The sequence below is a fragment of the Lactuca virosa genome, chromosome 8 (genome assembly GCF_052849685.1).
Source record: "Lactuca virosa cultivar CGN04683 chromosome 8, Lactuca_virosa_CGN04683_v6, whole genome shotgun sequence".
Classification (NCBI taxonomy): domain Eukaryota; kingdom Viridiplantae; phylum Streptophyta; class Magnoliopsida; order Asterales; family Asteraceae; genus Lactuca; species Lactuca virosa.
The window spans coordinates 61,170,818-61,188,818 of NC_136433.1; the positions used below are offsets into that span (position 1 = coordinate 61,170,818).

Sequence of the window (18,001 nt, forward strand, 5' to 3'; positions counted from 1 at the left end):
CATTCCCTAAACCAAGGTACACAACTCAGTGGGCCGACGTGTGTGCCTTCGACCCGCAAGTACAGTGAGGAAAACTCACCTCTCAGACTGAAAAAGATCTTTATATAAGATACAACTCCAAATGTCAGCTCAACCGGTCACCTATTCATCAATAAATTACCAATCTCAAATACCACTCGAAATACCCAATATACCCATAGGTCAAACCCTGGTCAAAGGTCAAAGTCAACAAGTCAACTCAGCCAGTTGTCACGCCGTGGTTAGTTCCAGCCACGCCGTGGTGGCTAGAGGACGAATCAGTCGCATGGTTGCCATCCACCACATCGTGGTGACTATTCACACCAGCTTATTCTAATAAGCTCTTAATCCATCAAACCAACCATTCAAACTTCCCATAAGGCATTCTCTCATCCAATGAACCATAAAAATTGTTGCTTTATAGACATGCATGTCCAATGCATGTCTTGAACTCAAACTAGGTCAAAATAGAGTAAAAAGGGCCAATATCACATGCAAGAGTTCAAAACTCTAATAAATTTCAGATCCAACACTCCTAACCCCAAAGGGACTCTGGGGATCCATAAAGTTGGCAACTTTGTGGAATTCCAACACTCCAATAAGTCTCAACATGAAGAATAAGGCTTAGAAACCTAGATACATGCATAAAGAACTAAAAAGCATGGAGCTTGAGGACTTACAAAAGTACAGAAGATGCACAACAAGAAGATGAGAAGAGTCCCTTGCTGAATCCAAGCCCAAATGTCACCTTCTTCTTCTTCTAATACCCAAAAATCAACACGAAAGGCTCAAAAAGCAAGTTGGAAGTTAAGGTTTGTTTGGAGGCTGAGAGAGTGTGATGGAGGCTGAGGGTGAGCAACCCTAGCCATTACACTCCCTTAAATAGGGGCACAAAACCTGGAGACTAGGCTTCTCATTAAACCGCCACCATGTCGTGGTTATAGGCCGCCATGTCGTGGTGGTCATTTAAAACCCACGATTACAAAACACTCCGCCATGTCGTGGTGATGCTCCACCACGTCGTGGCCACCCCAATTAAGATTTATACATAAAAGTTGATTTATACATGAACCGTATGTTTCATGGTCAAATTAAGATTTTTATATAAAAAGGGTTGTGATTTTATATAAAAATATGTTTATATAAAAAGATTTCCATAAATGCCTTATATGAATTTTTTATATAAAAAGATGTCAAATAAAGTTCATAAAAAAGATTTTTTTGTATATATAAATAAAATAATGACAAATTGTGTTCACAAATGATTTTATATAAAAATGGAACAATATAAACATTTAGACACTTGATATAATGATGTATTTGTATATATACATTTTTTTTAAATGTGTATTATACATTACAAAATAAAGTGTTAAGCAAAATAGTATAAAATGAAGTTTTATATGCAAAACGATGTTTTGGTATATATTTATTGATAATAATATGAATATGTATTCTTGTATTTACCGAATCATATTATATATATATATATATATATATATATATATATATATATATATATATATATATATATATATATATATATATATATATATATATATATATATAAGTGTGCATTTAAGGAATGAACTAAAGACATAGACTACGTGAACAAAATATGATTTAATTTCCTTAGAAACAAAATAGGGTAAAAGCGATTTTATTGTGGTTTCGGTTTAATAACTGATTTATTTGTATATTTGTGTTTCAAAGTCTTTAATTATTGGGTGATTTCACATTGGTAGAAATCTGGATTTTTTTCAAAACACAACCGTTACGTTGTCCGATTTTCGTCAGAAAATTTGTACTACAACCTAAAGTCCAAGTATAGGAAACTTTACAACTTAAGTGTTTTTTTAAAGTTTGATTTACTTTCTTGAACGACTTCAACGAATTAGTCGAATAAACTTTTCATTAAAATTTAAGGACTTAAGCACAAACACACGCACACAATTCTGGGTCTGATAATTACGATCACCTTTATATGATATTGATACTCTTCATCCACTAAGAACATTAAAATTTAGTAAAATCCCTCTGTGCTATAACCGTTAATCCGAAAGGAGCATGTAACTTATTGGTACAGATCTGTACGGATTGACAGCCCCGCTTGTGGTTGCTAGCGACAACCGCCGTCTGACGAGTAAAAACGGGCGTAATTGCTCATTCTCTTCATACTTTCACAACGTCGATGAACCGTTAGTGATGATTTAGGCACACGTGTTCATTGTGCTCTTTAGAGGTTTTCTCGTCCGTAGGTCCATTATAAAACCTGGAAATTCATTCTAGAATGTGCAAGAATAAAATGAGAATGATTTATTCAAGTGATTAATTGTCAAATATTGATTTTATTGAACAAATAAATCTTTAACATGACACACTATTTTATCGAATTATAACATAGGTTTGATAAGTTATGTAAATAAACGAATCTCTTTTACTTGTATGAGATTTCAAGTGTAAAACCCGTTGTACTTGGCACTTTTATAATTATTTAATCTAAACACACGTTTTATTATCAAATTACATGAAGTTAGAATGATAAACAAATCTACTTTACTTGTATGGGTTTACAAGCGTAGAACATGTTGCACTTTACACTTTTATAATTCATTAGTCTAAACACACTTTTGATTAGAAATACACAAGGAGTCAGAATGATAAACAAATCTCTTTTACTTGTTAGGGTTTACAAGGGTAGAACATGTTGCATTTTACTTTTATAATTCATTAGTCTAAACACACCATTGATTATAAAAGTATACATAGTCAAAACTTGAAAAGCTCAGCAACGATATTGTTGACGTATTGTTTTCAAACATATGTATCTTCATGAACTTAGGAGCTGGAAAAAACACCCTGTGTTTCATTGAATAATACTTTTCTTGTTTAAATGGTTGGCTGGTCTGTTATGCCTTTTGTTTCATTTTAACTTATGTTATGCAGAACTTGTTCTAGTGGTTATCATCTGTTACATTGTCAACAATGTAATTCTTCGTACCGGATTTATGGAAGAATGTAATGTATTAATAAATATTTGTATTATTCAATATGTGTTGTTAAGTGCGATCCAACAATTTACGTTGCAACCCCGGCATTTTCGCCAATAGTCGAGGTGTGACAACAACATACTTTGAAACTACTAAATAACCTAGCTAAAATCGAAAATCAAAAGGATTATGTATAACATACCTTATTGTTATTTTCAAAAATAACAATGTACTTTGAAGACCCTTGGAATGCTAGCCCCAATAATATGGAAGCCTCTAATGAATTACACCAAAACCCTAGGATAAGAAATAGAGAGATGGGGAGGATATTTCGAAAATCCTTGTGAGAATGCAGGGTTCTTTGAGTCTTATGGAGGTCCCTATATATACTTGTAGAAAACCCTGATTTGAATTCAAACTATTAATAAAATATTGCAAATACTTGTCAGTTTCCTTGTTGACCAAGGAAGGCTTCTAGAATCCCTATTAATGGCTCCTAAAATCGTCTCATATAGGGAGGTTCTAGAATGCATCATTGCTCAACTATTGAAAAATTGCATTCTGACCCCTTAGACTTAGTAATTAATTCTAATTAATCCAACACAATTAATTAAATTAATTATGATTAGTTCTTAATTAATAGTTTCCATTTCTAATTAATACATCAATCTCATTATATATTAACAAATTAATTATCTTTTTCTTATAATCCATCCAGACCATTTTCTGGTTAAGAGGGCAACCCAAAAATCATTGTACTATTATTCAATCAATTATACCAATTTAGGTAAGACCATAGATACCCTAATCCAATAGTCTCCCACTTGGATAAGTCGTCAACTACAATTGCAGGTATAACTCTGTGAATAACTAGTAAAAAGTGCATTATAAGTCTCTGCCAAACTCTGATCAAGTCAGATGTCAGCCCTAAGATAAGTGATCATCTATTCCTCTGTTCTCATGATATCGTATGGACACGAGACATGGATTACAATCAATCTCATGGTCCAAGATTCTGTTTCTCGATTTTCCAATTTATGATGACATCATCATACTACTAATCGAACACATCAATTTTGTCCCAGTTGGGCCCAACACTCTTTTTGTTGGATTAAGGTGCCTAAGCTAGTAACTAAATTTGTATATTCTTGTAATCAGAAGCAAAGTCCTTTTTGGGTTGCCCTCATAACTAGAACTTGGTTAGAATGACATTTTTAAAGAGAGGATGATTTATTATATTATTATATGATTCATATACTAATTGGAAATTATGAGGAAATAATTTGTTAATATATTATGTGATTAATATATTAATTGGAAATAGAAAATTTGATTTGCTAATTTATTATGACTAATAAATTAATATGAAATCAATTAAAATTAATTAAATATTAATCAGAATATATCTGGAATTAATTCGGGATTAATTTGAATTAATTAAAAGTCCAAAGGGTTGAGTTGTAATTGTTCATAGTTGGGTAAGGAATGAAGATTCTAGAACCCATATAGGTGGTGAATGAAATTAGGAGGGATTCTAGGGTTTCTAGAAGCCTCCTAGTACTAAATAAGGAAAGGTTTTGAACTGGGATTAGATCTATTATTTAATCGTTCAAATCTTGTTGCGTCCCTAAGTTACCTTAACTATAAATAGGATCCCAAGGCCTATGATTTTCGTTCATAAGATTCCGTTGAGAATACTCTAGTAAAAAAATTCATTTTCCCTCTCTACTCTTGTCTTCTAGTTCTAGGGTTCGGGTGTGAGCCATTAAAGGCATCATCCTTTTGGTGCTAAGCTTTCCAAGACCTACACTACAAGGAGATTGAAGTGATTTGTTTACTACAACAAATCAAAAGGTATGTAACTACAACAAATCGAATTACATTAGGGTTATGCTAGGTTTAGTTGTTCATTGTATGTTGCTATCAAGGTGTATGACATAGTTCTTTTATAGGATGCATGTACCCAATTAATTGTTAATTGTTTTCCGCATTGTATAATTTTGTTTTCTATAAAACCCAACAGTGGTATCAGAACTTTGGCTTGTCAAAAATTGATTGCACATGAGATGAATTGGAAAAACCTTTTTTTTTTGTAAAAATCTGTTTACACGATGTGCCAAACAATTTTCTTGTTTTTCGGTAATTATCTTCCTAATCTGATTTATGGTGCTGTTTTTGGTAATTATCTTGTATTAATTCTGCTAGATTCCGAATTTTGAATGCCTTGTGTGATAATCCATAAAACCCTTAATATTAGGAAATATCCATAATTGATAATTTCTAATTAGATAAATTAAATTGAACTATCTCTTATGAATTTAATGATTAATTTAATATTAATTTAATTTAAAGATAATTATAAATTCATAATATGCTTAAATCGATTAATTAATTATATGATAATTTAGATAACTAATATTTAAATCTTGTATTTTGAAAAGATTTAAAATACATCTTATACTATATATGATTAAAAGTTTAATATATTATATGTATAAGACAAGTCAGTCAAATCAATAGTAGGCCTCATTCATGAAGCCATTCTCTAAGGGGTATAAGCAATCAGCCTATAAAATGACCGGCATTGGGTGTCCACTCTCACCCACCGCTCCCTTGTATGGTGGAGGGTCGTTAGCCGAACGGATTTGATAGAGCATAACCTCTAAAAGTATGATACTACAAAGTAATCTAGTTACTTTAGGAAAAACGAAAAATGTGAAATTATATAGTAATCCATGAAGACGCACATCGTTTCTTTATAAGTCGTTAGTGGAGCGTGTGTGGTTAACCGACACACTAATTTGGGACTATAAAGGTGAAATGATGAAAGAATTCGTGTTTATGATTGTTAATAGAGTGTGTGTGGTTAACCGACACATAAATGAGAGATTATAAATCAATTGAGGGTGTTTAAGCGGGTTTACATGGTTATTCACATCTTAATTGTGATCCTTGGCATCCCAGTCATAATTGGTATGAGCATAATCAAGATTGAACATGTCATTGATAAGATTCAATGAATCTTAAAGATCTAGGAGTTTCATGTGATTGAAATTGGTGAAATGACTCTACATACCTAAAATAGATTTGAATTTGATTACAACATCCCTCTTCAAAAGTCGAATCGAAAATGTAGATCCTAGCCTTAATTTAAAGTATGGGTTAATAATTAAGGATTAAAATCAACTAACTTGAATCCTTTCTCTCCCAAATTTTTAGATGTCTAATTAAGACAATGATGGTCTTCCTCGTTCTTCTAGAAATGTTTTCCTCGTTGTTCCGAAGATGATCTTCCATATTCTGATAAAGGTGAAAAAGTTTTCTCTTCTTCGGGGAATGGTGGAACTAGACAGCATGCTTCTTCAACTCTTCCACCTCTTCATTCAATGACTCTCCCAACACCATGTTTTTCTCATGTTGAAAGATACGAGACCACTTCTACCTTATTGGCATACAAACATCAAGATGGAAAACTCTGTATGTACGCAAGTTCTAAAAAGGAATCGTACATTGACAAATTAGGTAGGATGGGTGTCATATTCCCAAATGAGCAAGCCATTGATTTGGTTCTTCTTTCTCTTCCTGAGTCATATGGTCAGTTTGTTAAGAACTTTCATGTGAGGAATATTGACATGACCCTAACTGATTTATCGAGATGTTGATAGTTACTGAAGCAGAAATGCTTAAGAACACATCTGAAGTAGAGTTGCTTAAAGGGTATAATTCCAAGAGATCCATGGACGTTGACAATGGTAGCATTGGTGATCCAGAAAAAGATTTTGCTTCCCTATGGAAAAGGCCATCCAATATCAAATTGTTTGATCATATAGTAAAGAGAAAATTCAATTCTAGGATCATTTTATGTGCTAAACCCGAAGAGTCCATATATTTCTACTGCCAATTGAAGGGACATTGGTTGCAAAGCTGTCCAAAATACCTGAAGGATCTTAAAGATTGGGAACTCAATTTATGTGACTCTACTTCACGTACATCCATTATCTAACTCCATAAGTTCCTATTCTTAGAACCTTAATACATGTTGTGATGATCATATTTTGATGGCATTGAAGGATCTAAAAGAAGGAAGGAAGCTTGAGAGAAGTAAGCTAATTTTGATCGTGGGAAATGGACTTTGGTCACATGGTTCGATGATCAGAATTTGGAGCTACTACTAGGGAGTTAGGATAGTTTTAATAGATTGCTATTACTCTTCGGAGATGTCTAGAAATATAGTTTTTCATTCTTATGCATTTTAAGGACTTGTTCCAATTTTCCTTTTAGCAATAAAATGAAGTTTTGGTTTATGCAGTTGCCTTATCTTCTATTTCCTTGCAATGACATTAATGAAAAGTGTTGGTTATGTTTCTAATAATAGAAATATTAATAGTGAATATTGATTCTTCAAGAACGTGCTTGTGGTACTATCACAATTAACCAAATAAAGAGATGTCTCATCACCAAGTCTCACTTGGAAAAAAAAAACTTGGAGTCATACAATTTGAATTACATGATGCATATAAAAATCATTAAATCATATAAAAATAAGGGATAAAAATAAATTCCGAATTAGCTGATGAAGCCTAAAGGAAAGTTGCAGTACTTGTGGAGGGTATGCGTGGAAAAAAAGAACGTCGAAAACGGAGTCCGTATGAAGAAGTTATGGAATTTAGAAAATCTACAATTTGTGCCCCGCGTAGGTGTGTCAGGTGCGCGTCGCGCGCTTCTAGAAGGTGAGAACACGGACCACGGAGAGGTCAGCACGTGACACAAAGTGGTTGGGGAGATGTAGCCTAAAAATGTGCGACGTGCACCCCAAAAATTTCTATAAATAAGTTGCAATGCCCCGTTTCATTTCTCACACCTCTTCCATTCATTCCTCTCGAGTTGCTTTCGATTTTAGCCTGTTTTCCCTTAGTATTAGCCTTCGGCGAAGCCCTGCGACCCCTGAAGTAATAGTAGCTAGCGAGTAGAAGCTCTGCGAGTGCAATTTCCAGACTTTTGTCCAAGAAATCTCTGTAAAATAAGCTACACTCTCATTCTTTTAGTGTAACTTATATTTATAGTCATATTCGTTATAATGAACCTATAAATAATATTTATTAGTGATTCCAAGTCATTATACTGATTGATCTACTTACGAGGATAATGTCTAGGCTGGATTTAGTGAGGTGTTTAAAGTGAGATTTCTAAACAATGTACTATGTATACCAAACGGGCCCTACCTCCGATATGATCCTACTTGGTTATCCGTTATCAGCTATAGATTAGTAAACTTTGAAATTAATGATGAATCTAGGCTATCTTTATTCATAAGAAATATTAGCCTAAGACTTAGTGTTAATCGAACCTAGGTCACATCAAAGGAAAAGCCAAGTGGTAAAGCGAAGCACTATCCGAGTTTTGAGTCATCACTTTATCAAGCGAGTGCATAGTTACATTCATCTTACACATAAATATGAAGTATCTAATTAATTAATTGTTATACATGCTTATGTGCAAAGATGTTATGTGTTAGATGAAATGTTATAAAAAAAATAAGTTTATATGATTTATACCGCATATGTATTTCTATAAACAATATACATTGGATAACAAAGGGTAGTGAAAGATGCCATAGTACAATCAAAGATAGAATATAATAGTATGTAGGAAAAGATAGGATGCCACAACTTTAGGAATGGTATTGGTGTACCAACGATGTAGTCACAACTAGTAGACTAACTGATGACAATCTCGTAGAATACTGACACCTATGGACTTAGTGCCTATTAGATACATAATGGAAGCTATGGACTTATTGCCTAGTAGGTAAACACCGACACCGATGGACTTCGTGACTAAACACCCGCAGTGATGGACTTCATGCCTATTCCTCAGGACATCCTTAGGAAGAATAAATAGTAAAACAAGGATGGGTAATTAGGTTAATTGTTTGTTTGATGATTAAACACATTAACTATATTACTGTGGGTGAAAAAACCTATGTACTCACCAGGTTTCCCAACCTGAACCACTCGGTTTCTTTGTATCATAGGAAGCAATACAAAGTTACATGCATGATGAGAGATTCAAGGAGATATATACCGTTAGATTATTGAGACATTGTAAGTCTCAGTTTATGCTTATGTTTCTGTATTGACAATGACATCCCGAGTTTTATAAATAAAACACATCTCTTCAAAAACGTTTTGATAATATTATTATCATGTTTTTGGGACAAATTCCGCATAATAAATCTTTTTAAAAGAATACTCTGATTTAATAAGCATAAACAAATCGGTCTTTTCGTAAAAATGGGGATGACACATTAGAGAGCATACTTAATCATAATTTGTGCTTGGTTGCTTGACTTGATCTTAGGAAAGTAACTCTTAGATTTATCATTCATGGTCCAATTCGTGGTTATATCAATTTTGTGTTTAACCCGTTCTTGATCATTGCATGGTAATTCATAAATTGGTACATCTAGGTATTTGATCATAATAACTAGTAAATTAAAGAATTGGTAATTAATATAATTCACCCACTAGAAATCAACCATATGAGAAGGGGGAATCAGAACTAAATGGAAGTACACTTTAAACTTGAATTAAAAATTGTTTCTTGTTTGCTTAGTTTTAATAGTTTTAATAGTTGGTAATTTGGAAGTAATTTCAATTAAGTTACTGAACTTGCAAAATCAGTAAAAACCCCCCAATTTAAGTTTTTTTCCTTAGTTTTGTTAGAATTAATTATTTTCTAAATTGAAATTCCATTCCCTGAGTTCGACACCAGACTTACCTAAGCTATTCTATAAATCTAACTAGGTACACTGCCTATAGGTGCATAACTAGTTAAGTAGTTAGGTTAATAAATTTAAAGTTAGATAGTATATAAATTGCACACTTAGTTTTTGGTGCTGTTGCTGGGGAACGACTTATTTTAGTTAAAAAATACTTACTTTTAATTATTCGATCCTTTTTGTGGGGTAAAAGCCGCAAACATTTATTTTTCTTCATTTAATTGATTTTTCTGCTTGTTCAGCAGCCATGTCGTGGGAAATTTTGGCCACATCGTCGTCACTGTGCAAACAATCTAGTTATTTATTTTTAGTTCGTTTTTACGTTTTCGTTCTGTTTTTGTTTCAATGATTTATGACCAAGGGATCTTAGCTTCCTATCATACCACTACTCGAAGATCCAGAATCCGCTTTCCATAAGAAAAGAGATAAAAACGTTTACGAATCAAGTAACAATTTTCAAACAGAAAAGGGCTTCGAAAGCTTCGATAACACCCCTAACAAGAAAGGCATTGGGCATGGAACAAAAACCAAGGAAGATTCGGAAGACGACATAAAAATCGAGGGAGAAGAAATGGCAGACATCACCATAATGACCATGGAAGATTACAAGAAGCGGATTCGTGATGATAGTTGACCGAGCCTTATACCACCAGAAATTCCAACTGCAACAAACTTTGAGCTCAAGGTGTTAGGTAAAATATGAAAGGTTGAAAACATGTGGCTATGCATGTGAAATAAAAGAATCAAATTCAAACTGAAAGTTGGAAAATAAGTGGTGCATTCAACATGTTCAAACTTGAAGTTGGTAGACTTTAAATTGGTTACAACTCTTTCTGTTTTCACATGGCAAACATTCACCTATATATATGCATATATGTTTTGCATATTTGGTGTGCAAAAACTTGAGAGAACATCAAGTGTAGAATGTCAAGCCAATTGTAATCTTGTAAGTTTTAATAAAATTCTCTAGTTGCAGCCCGTGGACGTAGGATTTGCACCGAATCCGAACCACGTAAAATCCTTGTGTTCTTCTTACTTTATTTTCGTGAGTTTGTGTGTGTGATAGTGTGTTTCCGCTGCGTGTACCCGGTCCGGTTCCTTTCAACTGGTATCAGAGCCTGGTTAGCGAGGTTTGGAGGGTACGATCGTTTTTTTTATCACGCACGAGTGTACCTGATTTGTATCTTGTTTGTCGTAATGGCTGAAGACAAGATTATAATCGAAAAGTTCAATGGTTCTGATTTTAGCTGGTGGAAAATGCAATTAGAAGCATTGCTATGTCAGAAAGACTTGGACATGGTACTCGGAGACAAACCGGAGAAAATGGAAAAAGCTTTTGAAGATGCGTGGAACTCAAAGGACAAGAAAGCCAAGGCGGTTATTACATTGTCATTGACGAAGAGCGTTGCTTTCAACATCATGAATGAAACCACGGCGCGTGGTATGATGGAGGCTCTGTCAAATATGTATGAGAAACCATCGGCGGCTAACAAGGTGTTCTTGATGAAGGAGTTGTTCACTACAAGGATGAATGAGGAAGGCTCAGTTACGGTTCACATTAATAATCTAAATTCAATTCTGTCCAGATTATCATCTGTGGGAATTAAATTTGATAACGAGACTCAAGCATCACTGCTACTAGCTTCTCTACCTGATAGCTGGTCCGGAACAGTTACTGCTGTTACGAGTTCCGTGGGGACCAGTGGTATGACTTTTGAAGGGGTTAGAGATTTGGTTCTTGGCGAAGATATCAGACGCAAGAATCAAGGTGGATCTTCTTCTTCTGATTTATTAAATGTCGGAAGAGGTAGAGGGAATAGCAGGAGCAGTGGGAGTCGGGGAAAAAGTTCATCTAGAACTAAGAAGAATGTGAAGTGCTGGAACTGCCAGGAGGTGGGACATGTTAAGAGTCAATGTCCAAAGAAAGAATTGAACATTGCCGGTGCTGAGAGTGTGTCTGAGGATGATGCATTGATACTCAGTATGGAAAGTTCTGTAGACTCTTGGGTCATGGATTCAGGGGCTTCGTTTCACGCCATGGACAACGGGGAAACGATGGTGAATCTAAAAAAGGAGATTTTGGAAAGGTACGGTTAGCAAATGACGAGATGCTTCAAGTAACGGGCATGGGAGATATTGATCTAGTTACTTCATTGGGAACTACATGGAGCCTGAAGAATGTCAGGGTTATTCCGGAGCTGAAGAAAAAATTGATTTCTGTTGGTCAGCTGGATAAACAAGGACTGGAAGTAAGGTTTGGTGGTGGTAAATGGATGGTGGTCAATGGTAATTCGATGATTGCTCAAGGTATGAAGCGTGGGTCATTGTATATGGTTGAGGTACCTGCTGAGGGAAGTATGACCGTCCCTATTAAGCAAGACAAAATCTGGTTCGCTAAATCTACGGCTAAGAGAGTTCATTTTGCAAACATGAATTCTGGAGCCAAAGAGATGTTAGCTGAACGAGTTCGAAAGTCTAAACCATTCAGGGGATTCTGTGACAGTGGGAGCACGGGACGTGTTTCGGGTACAGTTACAAAGAGCCATTGGGTTTTGAAGACTAAGACTGGAAAATTCTCTCTTGTTGGAAGTTTGCAAAGTTTTGAGAGTGTTAGTGGTCCTTGGTGTATCTCTGGATCTGGTGGAGTGTCCAAACCGGTTGAGACAGAGGATGAGTCAGTGGTGGGATTAGCCACGACTGAGTTGGAGCTAGTGGGAGCTTCAACTAGCCCTTCTAGTACTTGAAGATGAGGGGCGGCTGCAATTAGAGAAATGGGACTAAGTTTAGCTTGTTCTTAAGAACTGGAGGCTTGGAAGACTTGGTTGTTTTAAGATTACTGGAGTTGGATGACAGAGACGGACCATGTTGTTCAAACTTTCAAGTGGAAGATTGTTAGGTAAAATATGAAAGGTTGAAAACATGTGGCTATGCATGTGAAATAAAAGAATCAAATTCAAACTGAAAGTTGGAAAATAAGTGGTGCATTCAACATGTTCAAACTTGAAGTTGGTAGACTTTAAATTGGTTACACTCTTTCTGTTTTCACATGGCAAACATTCACCTATATATATGCATGTATGTTTTGCATATTTGGTGTGCAAAAACTTGAGAGAACATCAAGTGTAGAATGTCAAGCCAATTGTAATCTTGTAAGTTTTAATAAAATTCTCTAGTTGCAGCCCATGGACGTAGGATTTGCACCGAATCCGAACCACGTAAAATCCTTGTGTTCTTCTTACTTTATTTTCGTGAGTTTGTGTGTGTGATAGTGTGTTTCCGCTGCGTGTACCCGGTCCGGTTCCTAACACAAGGAACATATTCTTTCGATGCTCAAAGACATTCCATTTCTAGGAAAGGACTATGAAGACGCTTTCAAGCACATTGATGAGGTGTTAGACATAACCAACTACGTCCATGTGCCAAATGTTTCAAGAGATGCGGTACTACTAAAGATGCTTCCAGTGAAATTTACTGGGGATGAAAAAGTATGGTTGAAGTCACTTGAGCTGGGAACAATTAGAACAGGGACCAAACTTCACGAAGCCTTCATTGAACAATTTAGCCCTCCATCAAAGATATCTAAACTCAAGAAAAAATAGTTAACTTCCAACAAGAAAGTAAAGAGTCTTTATATGAAGCTTGGGAAAGATACAAGGGATTGTTAATACATTTCCCACAACACGATTTAAATGTTCAACAAGAGGTTTTTGTTTTCTACGATGGGGTAAATGTGACCACCAGACAACTTCTTGATTCTCAAGGACCGATGCCAAAGAAGGAACCGGCGGTGATTAAGGCTTTAACTGAAGAGTTCGCAAAACACTCGTGGGAGTACCACATCCCTCATGATTGTAACATTTTTGGGGTTATAAAAAGGCTTGGAATTCTGAGAATTGTGTTAAACACTTTCAGATTAAAGCATTTGGGTGGTACTCCCAATATTCTTTAATCGGATAAGACTTAGAGAGACAGGAACTTAGAATGTTTTGATGATAGTTTCGTATCTACCATAAATGAGACCAAAACCAAATTTATGATCTTTGTCTGAAAACTGTCATATGACAGTTTCAAATTGTCATAAAACTATAAAAACTGACATAAAAACGAAAGTTTGGATACGGTCAAACAATGATCAATTTGACACCAGCCAGGGGATCTGCCCCTTGGACCCCGCTAGGGGCTGCCGCCCCTTGGACCCCTCTCCCAGGGGAGCAACCCCCGGACCCCGTTCGTTTAGGGGCTTCGCCTCTAAATGACAGTGTACTTTGAGACTTGATAAAACTTAAACAAGTGTGTACTCCACACCTTCCTTACTTGTTTAACATTTATCAATATCACTTTTTGTCAACAAAGTAATCCCATTACACTTAAATAATATTGATGATAACAAATCACCAACAGTGATGATACTACTAGAAGCAAAGGAAGTAAGGATGGTGAAAACGAGACCATAGAGGATGTATTGGAAAAAACAGATAATATGGATCGAAGGATGACAAAGATGGATCAATCCATACATGTCATACGTGTGGGTTGTGAGAATTGCAATGGACCACATTTGACGAAAGATTGTAACTTGGACAAGAACGGTAACCGAAAAGCTCAAGTGTGCTACTAAAGTGGTGAAAAATATGACGAAGATTGGAGAAAACTGCAGAAAGAGTGGTTGCCTTATGATGAATACAAGAAGCAAAAGGACAAGAAGTAGAGGCAAACTGGTTGAGGCTACTATCAAAAAGAGCAACTCATACCCGATAACAAATCCGACTTCAAATCAATGCTTGCATGCTTCACATCTATTTTCTAAGAAGAGCCATGACGTAACTGACGCTACGATAAGAAACCAACAAGCAACAATATCAAGCATTGAAGTTCAATTGGGTTAATTAACCAAGCTCGTAAATGAGAGGTTGCCTCCTAAAAATCTCAATCTAAAACTAAAACCTCACGTTATGGCTATATACACTGAGAAAAAGGAAGGTTCTAAGCCATTTCGATGTACAATATAGATACCAAACAACCCAATCAATAGTCGGAAGCAGTAACGACGCAGAAAAAGAAAACTCATAGGCCTAGTGCCCACAACGTGGAGATTATGGGGCCACGTCGTGGCCTCAGAAGAGTGAAAAAATTTTGTTTTTAAACCATACCAGCCTCCTCTGCCATTCTCATCTTGAGCCCTTAAGCATATTCTTGAGTCGGAACAGAAGAAGTTCATGGAACAAGTACTATCTCTCTCGATACATGCTCCATTTTTTAAAGCCTATGGCTAAAATTCCAAAATTTTCTAAAGATGTGAACACTAACCGAAAAGAATTGGAGAAAGAATCTACCATCGTGCTAAATGAGTTGTGTTCTGCTACAATCATTGATGGATTGCCAATTAAGATGGGAGATCCATGCCGATTAACTTTGCCTTGTGAGTTTGGAAATTCCACTTTAATAAATGATTTAGCCGATTCGGGGGCTAGCATAAATCTCATGACATATTCATTTTACGAGAAGCTTGATCTACCAAAACTACAAAACTGGATGACACTTCTAATGGCGGATCACTCAATCACTCACCCACTTGAGATTGTTGAAGATATGTTAGTGAAAGTGGGAAAATTTATTTTTCTAGTTGACTTTGTGGTTTTAGACATGAAAGAAGATGAAGACCATCCCATAATTTTGGGAAGACCATTCTTGAGCACCGCGAGAGCCTTTGTTGACATCCATGATTCTAAGCTTACACTTCGTGTAGAAGATGAAGAAATAACTTTTGAAATGAATAAAAAACTAAGTCATGACAAGCCAAGAGATGAGGTGTTAGGGGTGAATGCTTTGGAAGAAGAAAATCTCAACGAATTAGATGAGATGAAGAAGTTAAAAGCTTGGGAAAAGCCTCAAATTGAATAAGTAAAAAGTTCCAGACCGAAGGCTTCAATTCCTATGACCTTTGAAGTATTTGCGTTCACTACACCCAAGGCTCACGTAGATGAAGCAAGTGATGAAGAAAAGATGAGTGAGGTGAATATTGAACAAGAAAAAAATGATCCAATCATTGACAAGATGGAAGTTGAAGCAAAGGAAGAAAAAAGAAAGGAGGGGAAGATGAATCTAGCTGAAAAGAATAAAGGGGAGAAGCGAAAACATGAAGAAAGCACCAATCAAAAGAAGAAAGAGAACTCAAAAAAGGCGCACATAAGGCGAGTTCAAGCGTACAAGAATAGAAGGAGAAGAGGGAGAACCCACTCCCACCCACAACAACATAGTGCGAGAAGGAGTCCAGCTCATGACTCCTCCAAAAAGAATCGTTTATCGGGAGGCAACCCAATCGTTTTGGTTTGCATTTTCTTTTCGTTTCTTTGTGTTTTACTTTTCACTTAAATTTTTTGGATATTTGATCTTTACATCATTCTTTCCTATTTTCCATTCAAGTGTGGGGTTTAAATTCTAAGTTGTGTTTATAAATAAATTTTAATTCGGATAAAAGTTTAAGTTTTTGCGAAAATTAAAACCCCACAAGGTGGTGAGCTTAAACACAACGTGATGCTAAGAAAAAAACCCGATCTTTATACAACTTTGAAGCCCACGACGTGACCCATTAAAACGCCACGACGTGGCCCAGCAGGGGGACCAGTTCAGATCTATTTCACTTTTAATAGCAAATAAAACCAAACCTCAGTTTCTAAAACTCACGACTGCGCATACCGCCAGCAACCCCACACTCGAATTTCAATTTTTATCCATTTTCTTCCTAAATTCCACTTTAATCCATCAAAAGGTATGCATTCTGTTTTCCTAATCTATTAATTTTACTAACATTGTTCTTGATTTGAAGATTAGGGTTACATTTTTCAAAATTATTGTTTATGGTTTGAAATTGTTGGGTGCATGTTCGATTTTTGAGTTTAGAGTAGCCCTAGGATGAAAACCTTTGACATTGTTGGACCATTGATGCCTTAAACCAGTCTGGATCGAACCTTTGTTGTTATACAAACGCCACAACGTGGCGATTGGGTGTACAAGTTTTGTGTTTTTCTGTTTGCACTAATATGTTGGGATTTGTTTTTTTAAAGTTGGTTTTGTTTGTTTTAATTTACATTGTCACAAAGAGGATCTAGAGAGGCTAATGTTGATGTGTCAAGTTTGCACCCACTCTATCAATTCCCACAAGACATGCCACAATAGATTTTCGAAAGGTTTAACAATTTCTTGGAATGGTTACATACAAGAAATATCGCGATTGCTCGTACTGTTGATTGGGTTTGGTTGACTCACCGAGGAATAATGGACCAAGTAAACCCGTATTTGGATAAAATTTATGAGGGTGACGGAATGTCATTCGTTTGTAATGGGTGGAGGAACAGTTTTGGAGTTCAAGAAGCGGTTTACAATGAGCTTTCGGTTGAATTTTTCGCTACAGTTAACTTCGCGGCGAATACTATGGATTTGATGTACCCAGGAGCTATCACATTTAGGCTTGGTGGGTATTATCGGGAATGTATCCTGGCGGAGTTTGCATGGCGGGTGGGCTTATATAGTCAAGATCAATTTATGTCACCATAATTTGCATCATTTTATCAGGCGACTAGGCGAGTTTCTCAATCCGAGGGGCAAGCTATGGAGTTTTGGCAACAAATTACCAAGAAGACTTATGCTACTAAATCTGCTTAAAAAAGCTAGATTAGATCTTCGATCCACCGATTCATGCACCGACTATCAACGATAAGCAACAGGGAGATAAAGTCCCGCGAACGAACCTTTTCTATTTGTGGAGCATTATTACACCGGACATTTTTTGTGACTTACCTTATATGTTGGCTCGTTTTCTTGGAGGAAATGCGATAATTTGCAACCGGGAAGTCCAATTACCGGGGGACACTTTGTTACTCATTTGGAAAAGTCATATGGCGTGTTAACCTTGGACATGATTGCAACATTGACGTGTGTTTGGGCGAGAAATCTCACTATTAGTCTTTTGGAGAACATGCACATAGTGGAGTTGGTGAGAGGTGTTTATGTTATTCCGATGGATGCCCCGGTAAAGCCCGTTGACCAAGTGGAGGAGCCTAGGCAAAGGGGTCGACGAAATATGCGAGGATGAGGAGAGCAACGCCATCCACAACAATTTCACAACATACCAACTGGATGTGTACCCACCGACCCATTTCAGAGTAGTGTTGGACATTATTTGGATAATATTCGTGGGGCCTTTCATTATCAA

The 18,001-nt window shown here is 36.0% G+C and overlaps 1 protein-coding gene and 1 non-coding gene across 2 annotated transcripts; one reads left to right on the plus strand and one right to left on the minus strand.

Moving 5' to 3' along the window:
• Positions 1-13,370: 13,370 nt before the first annotated feature.
• Positions 13,371-13,476, minus strand: LOC145135320 (small nucleolar RNA R71). Its single transcript, XR_013719783.1, has one exon. It is a non-coding gene; the product is annotated as a small nucleolar RNA R71 (small nucleolar RNA).
• Positions 13,477-15,054: 1,578 nt separating this feature from the next.
• On the plus strand, positions 15,055-15,690 carry LOC145130414 (uncharacterized). The gene has a single exon (XM_079065221.1). It carries the CDS (start codon positions 15,055-15,057, stop codon positions 15,688-15,690), a length of 636 nt encoding a protein of 211 aa, XP_078921347.1.
• The last annotated feature ends 2,311 nt before the right edge of the window (positions 15,691-18,001 follow it).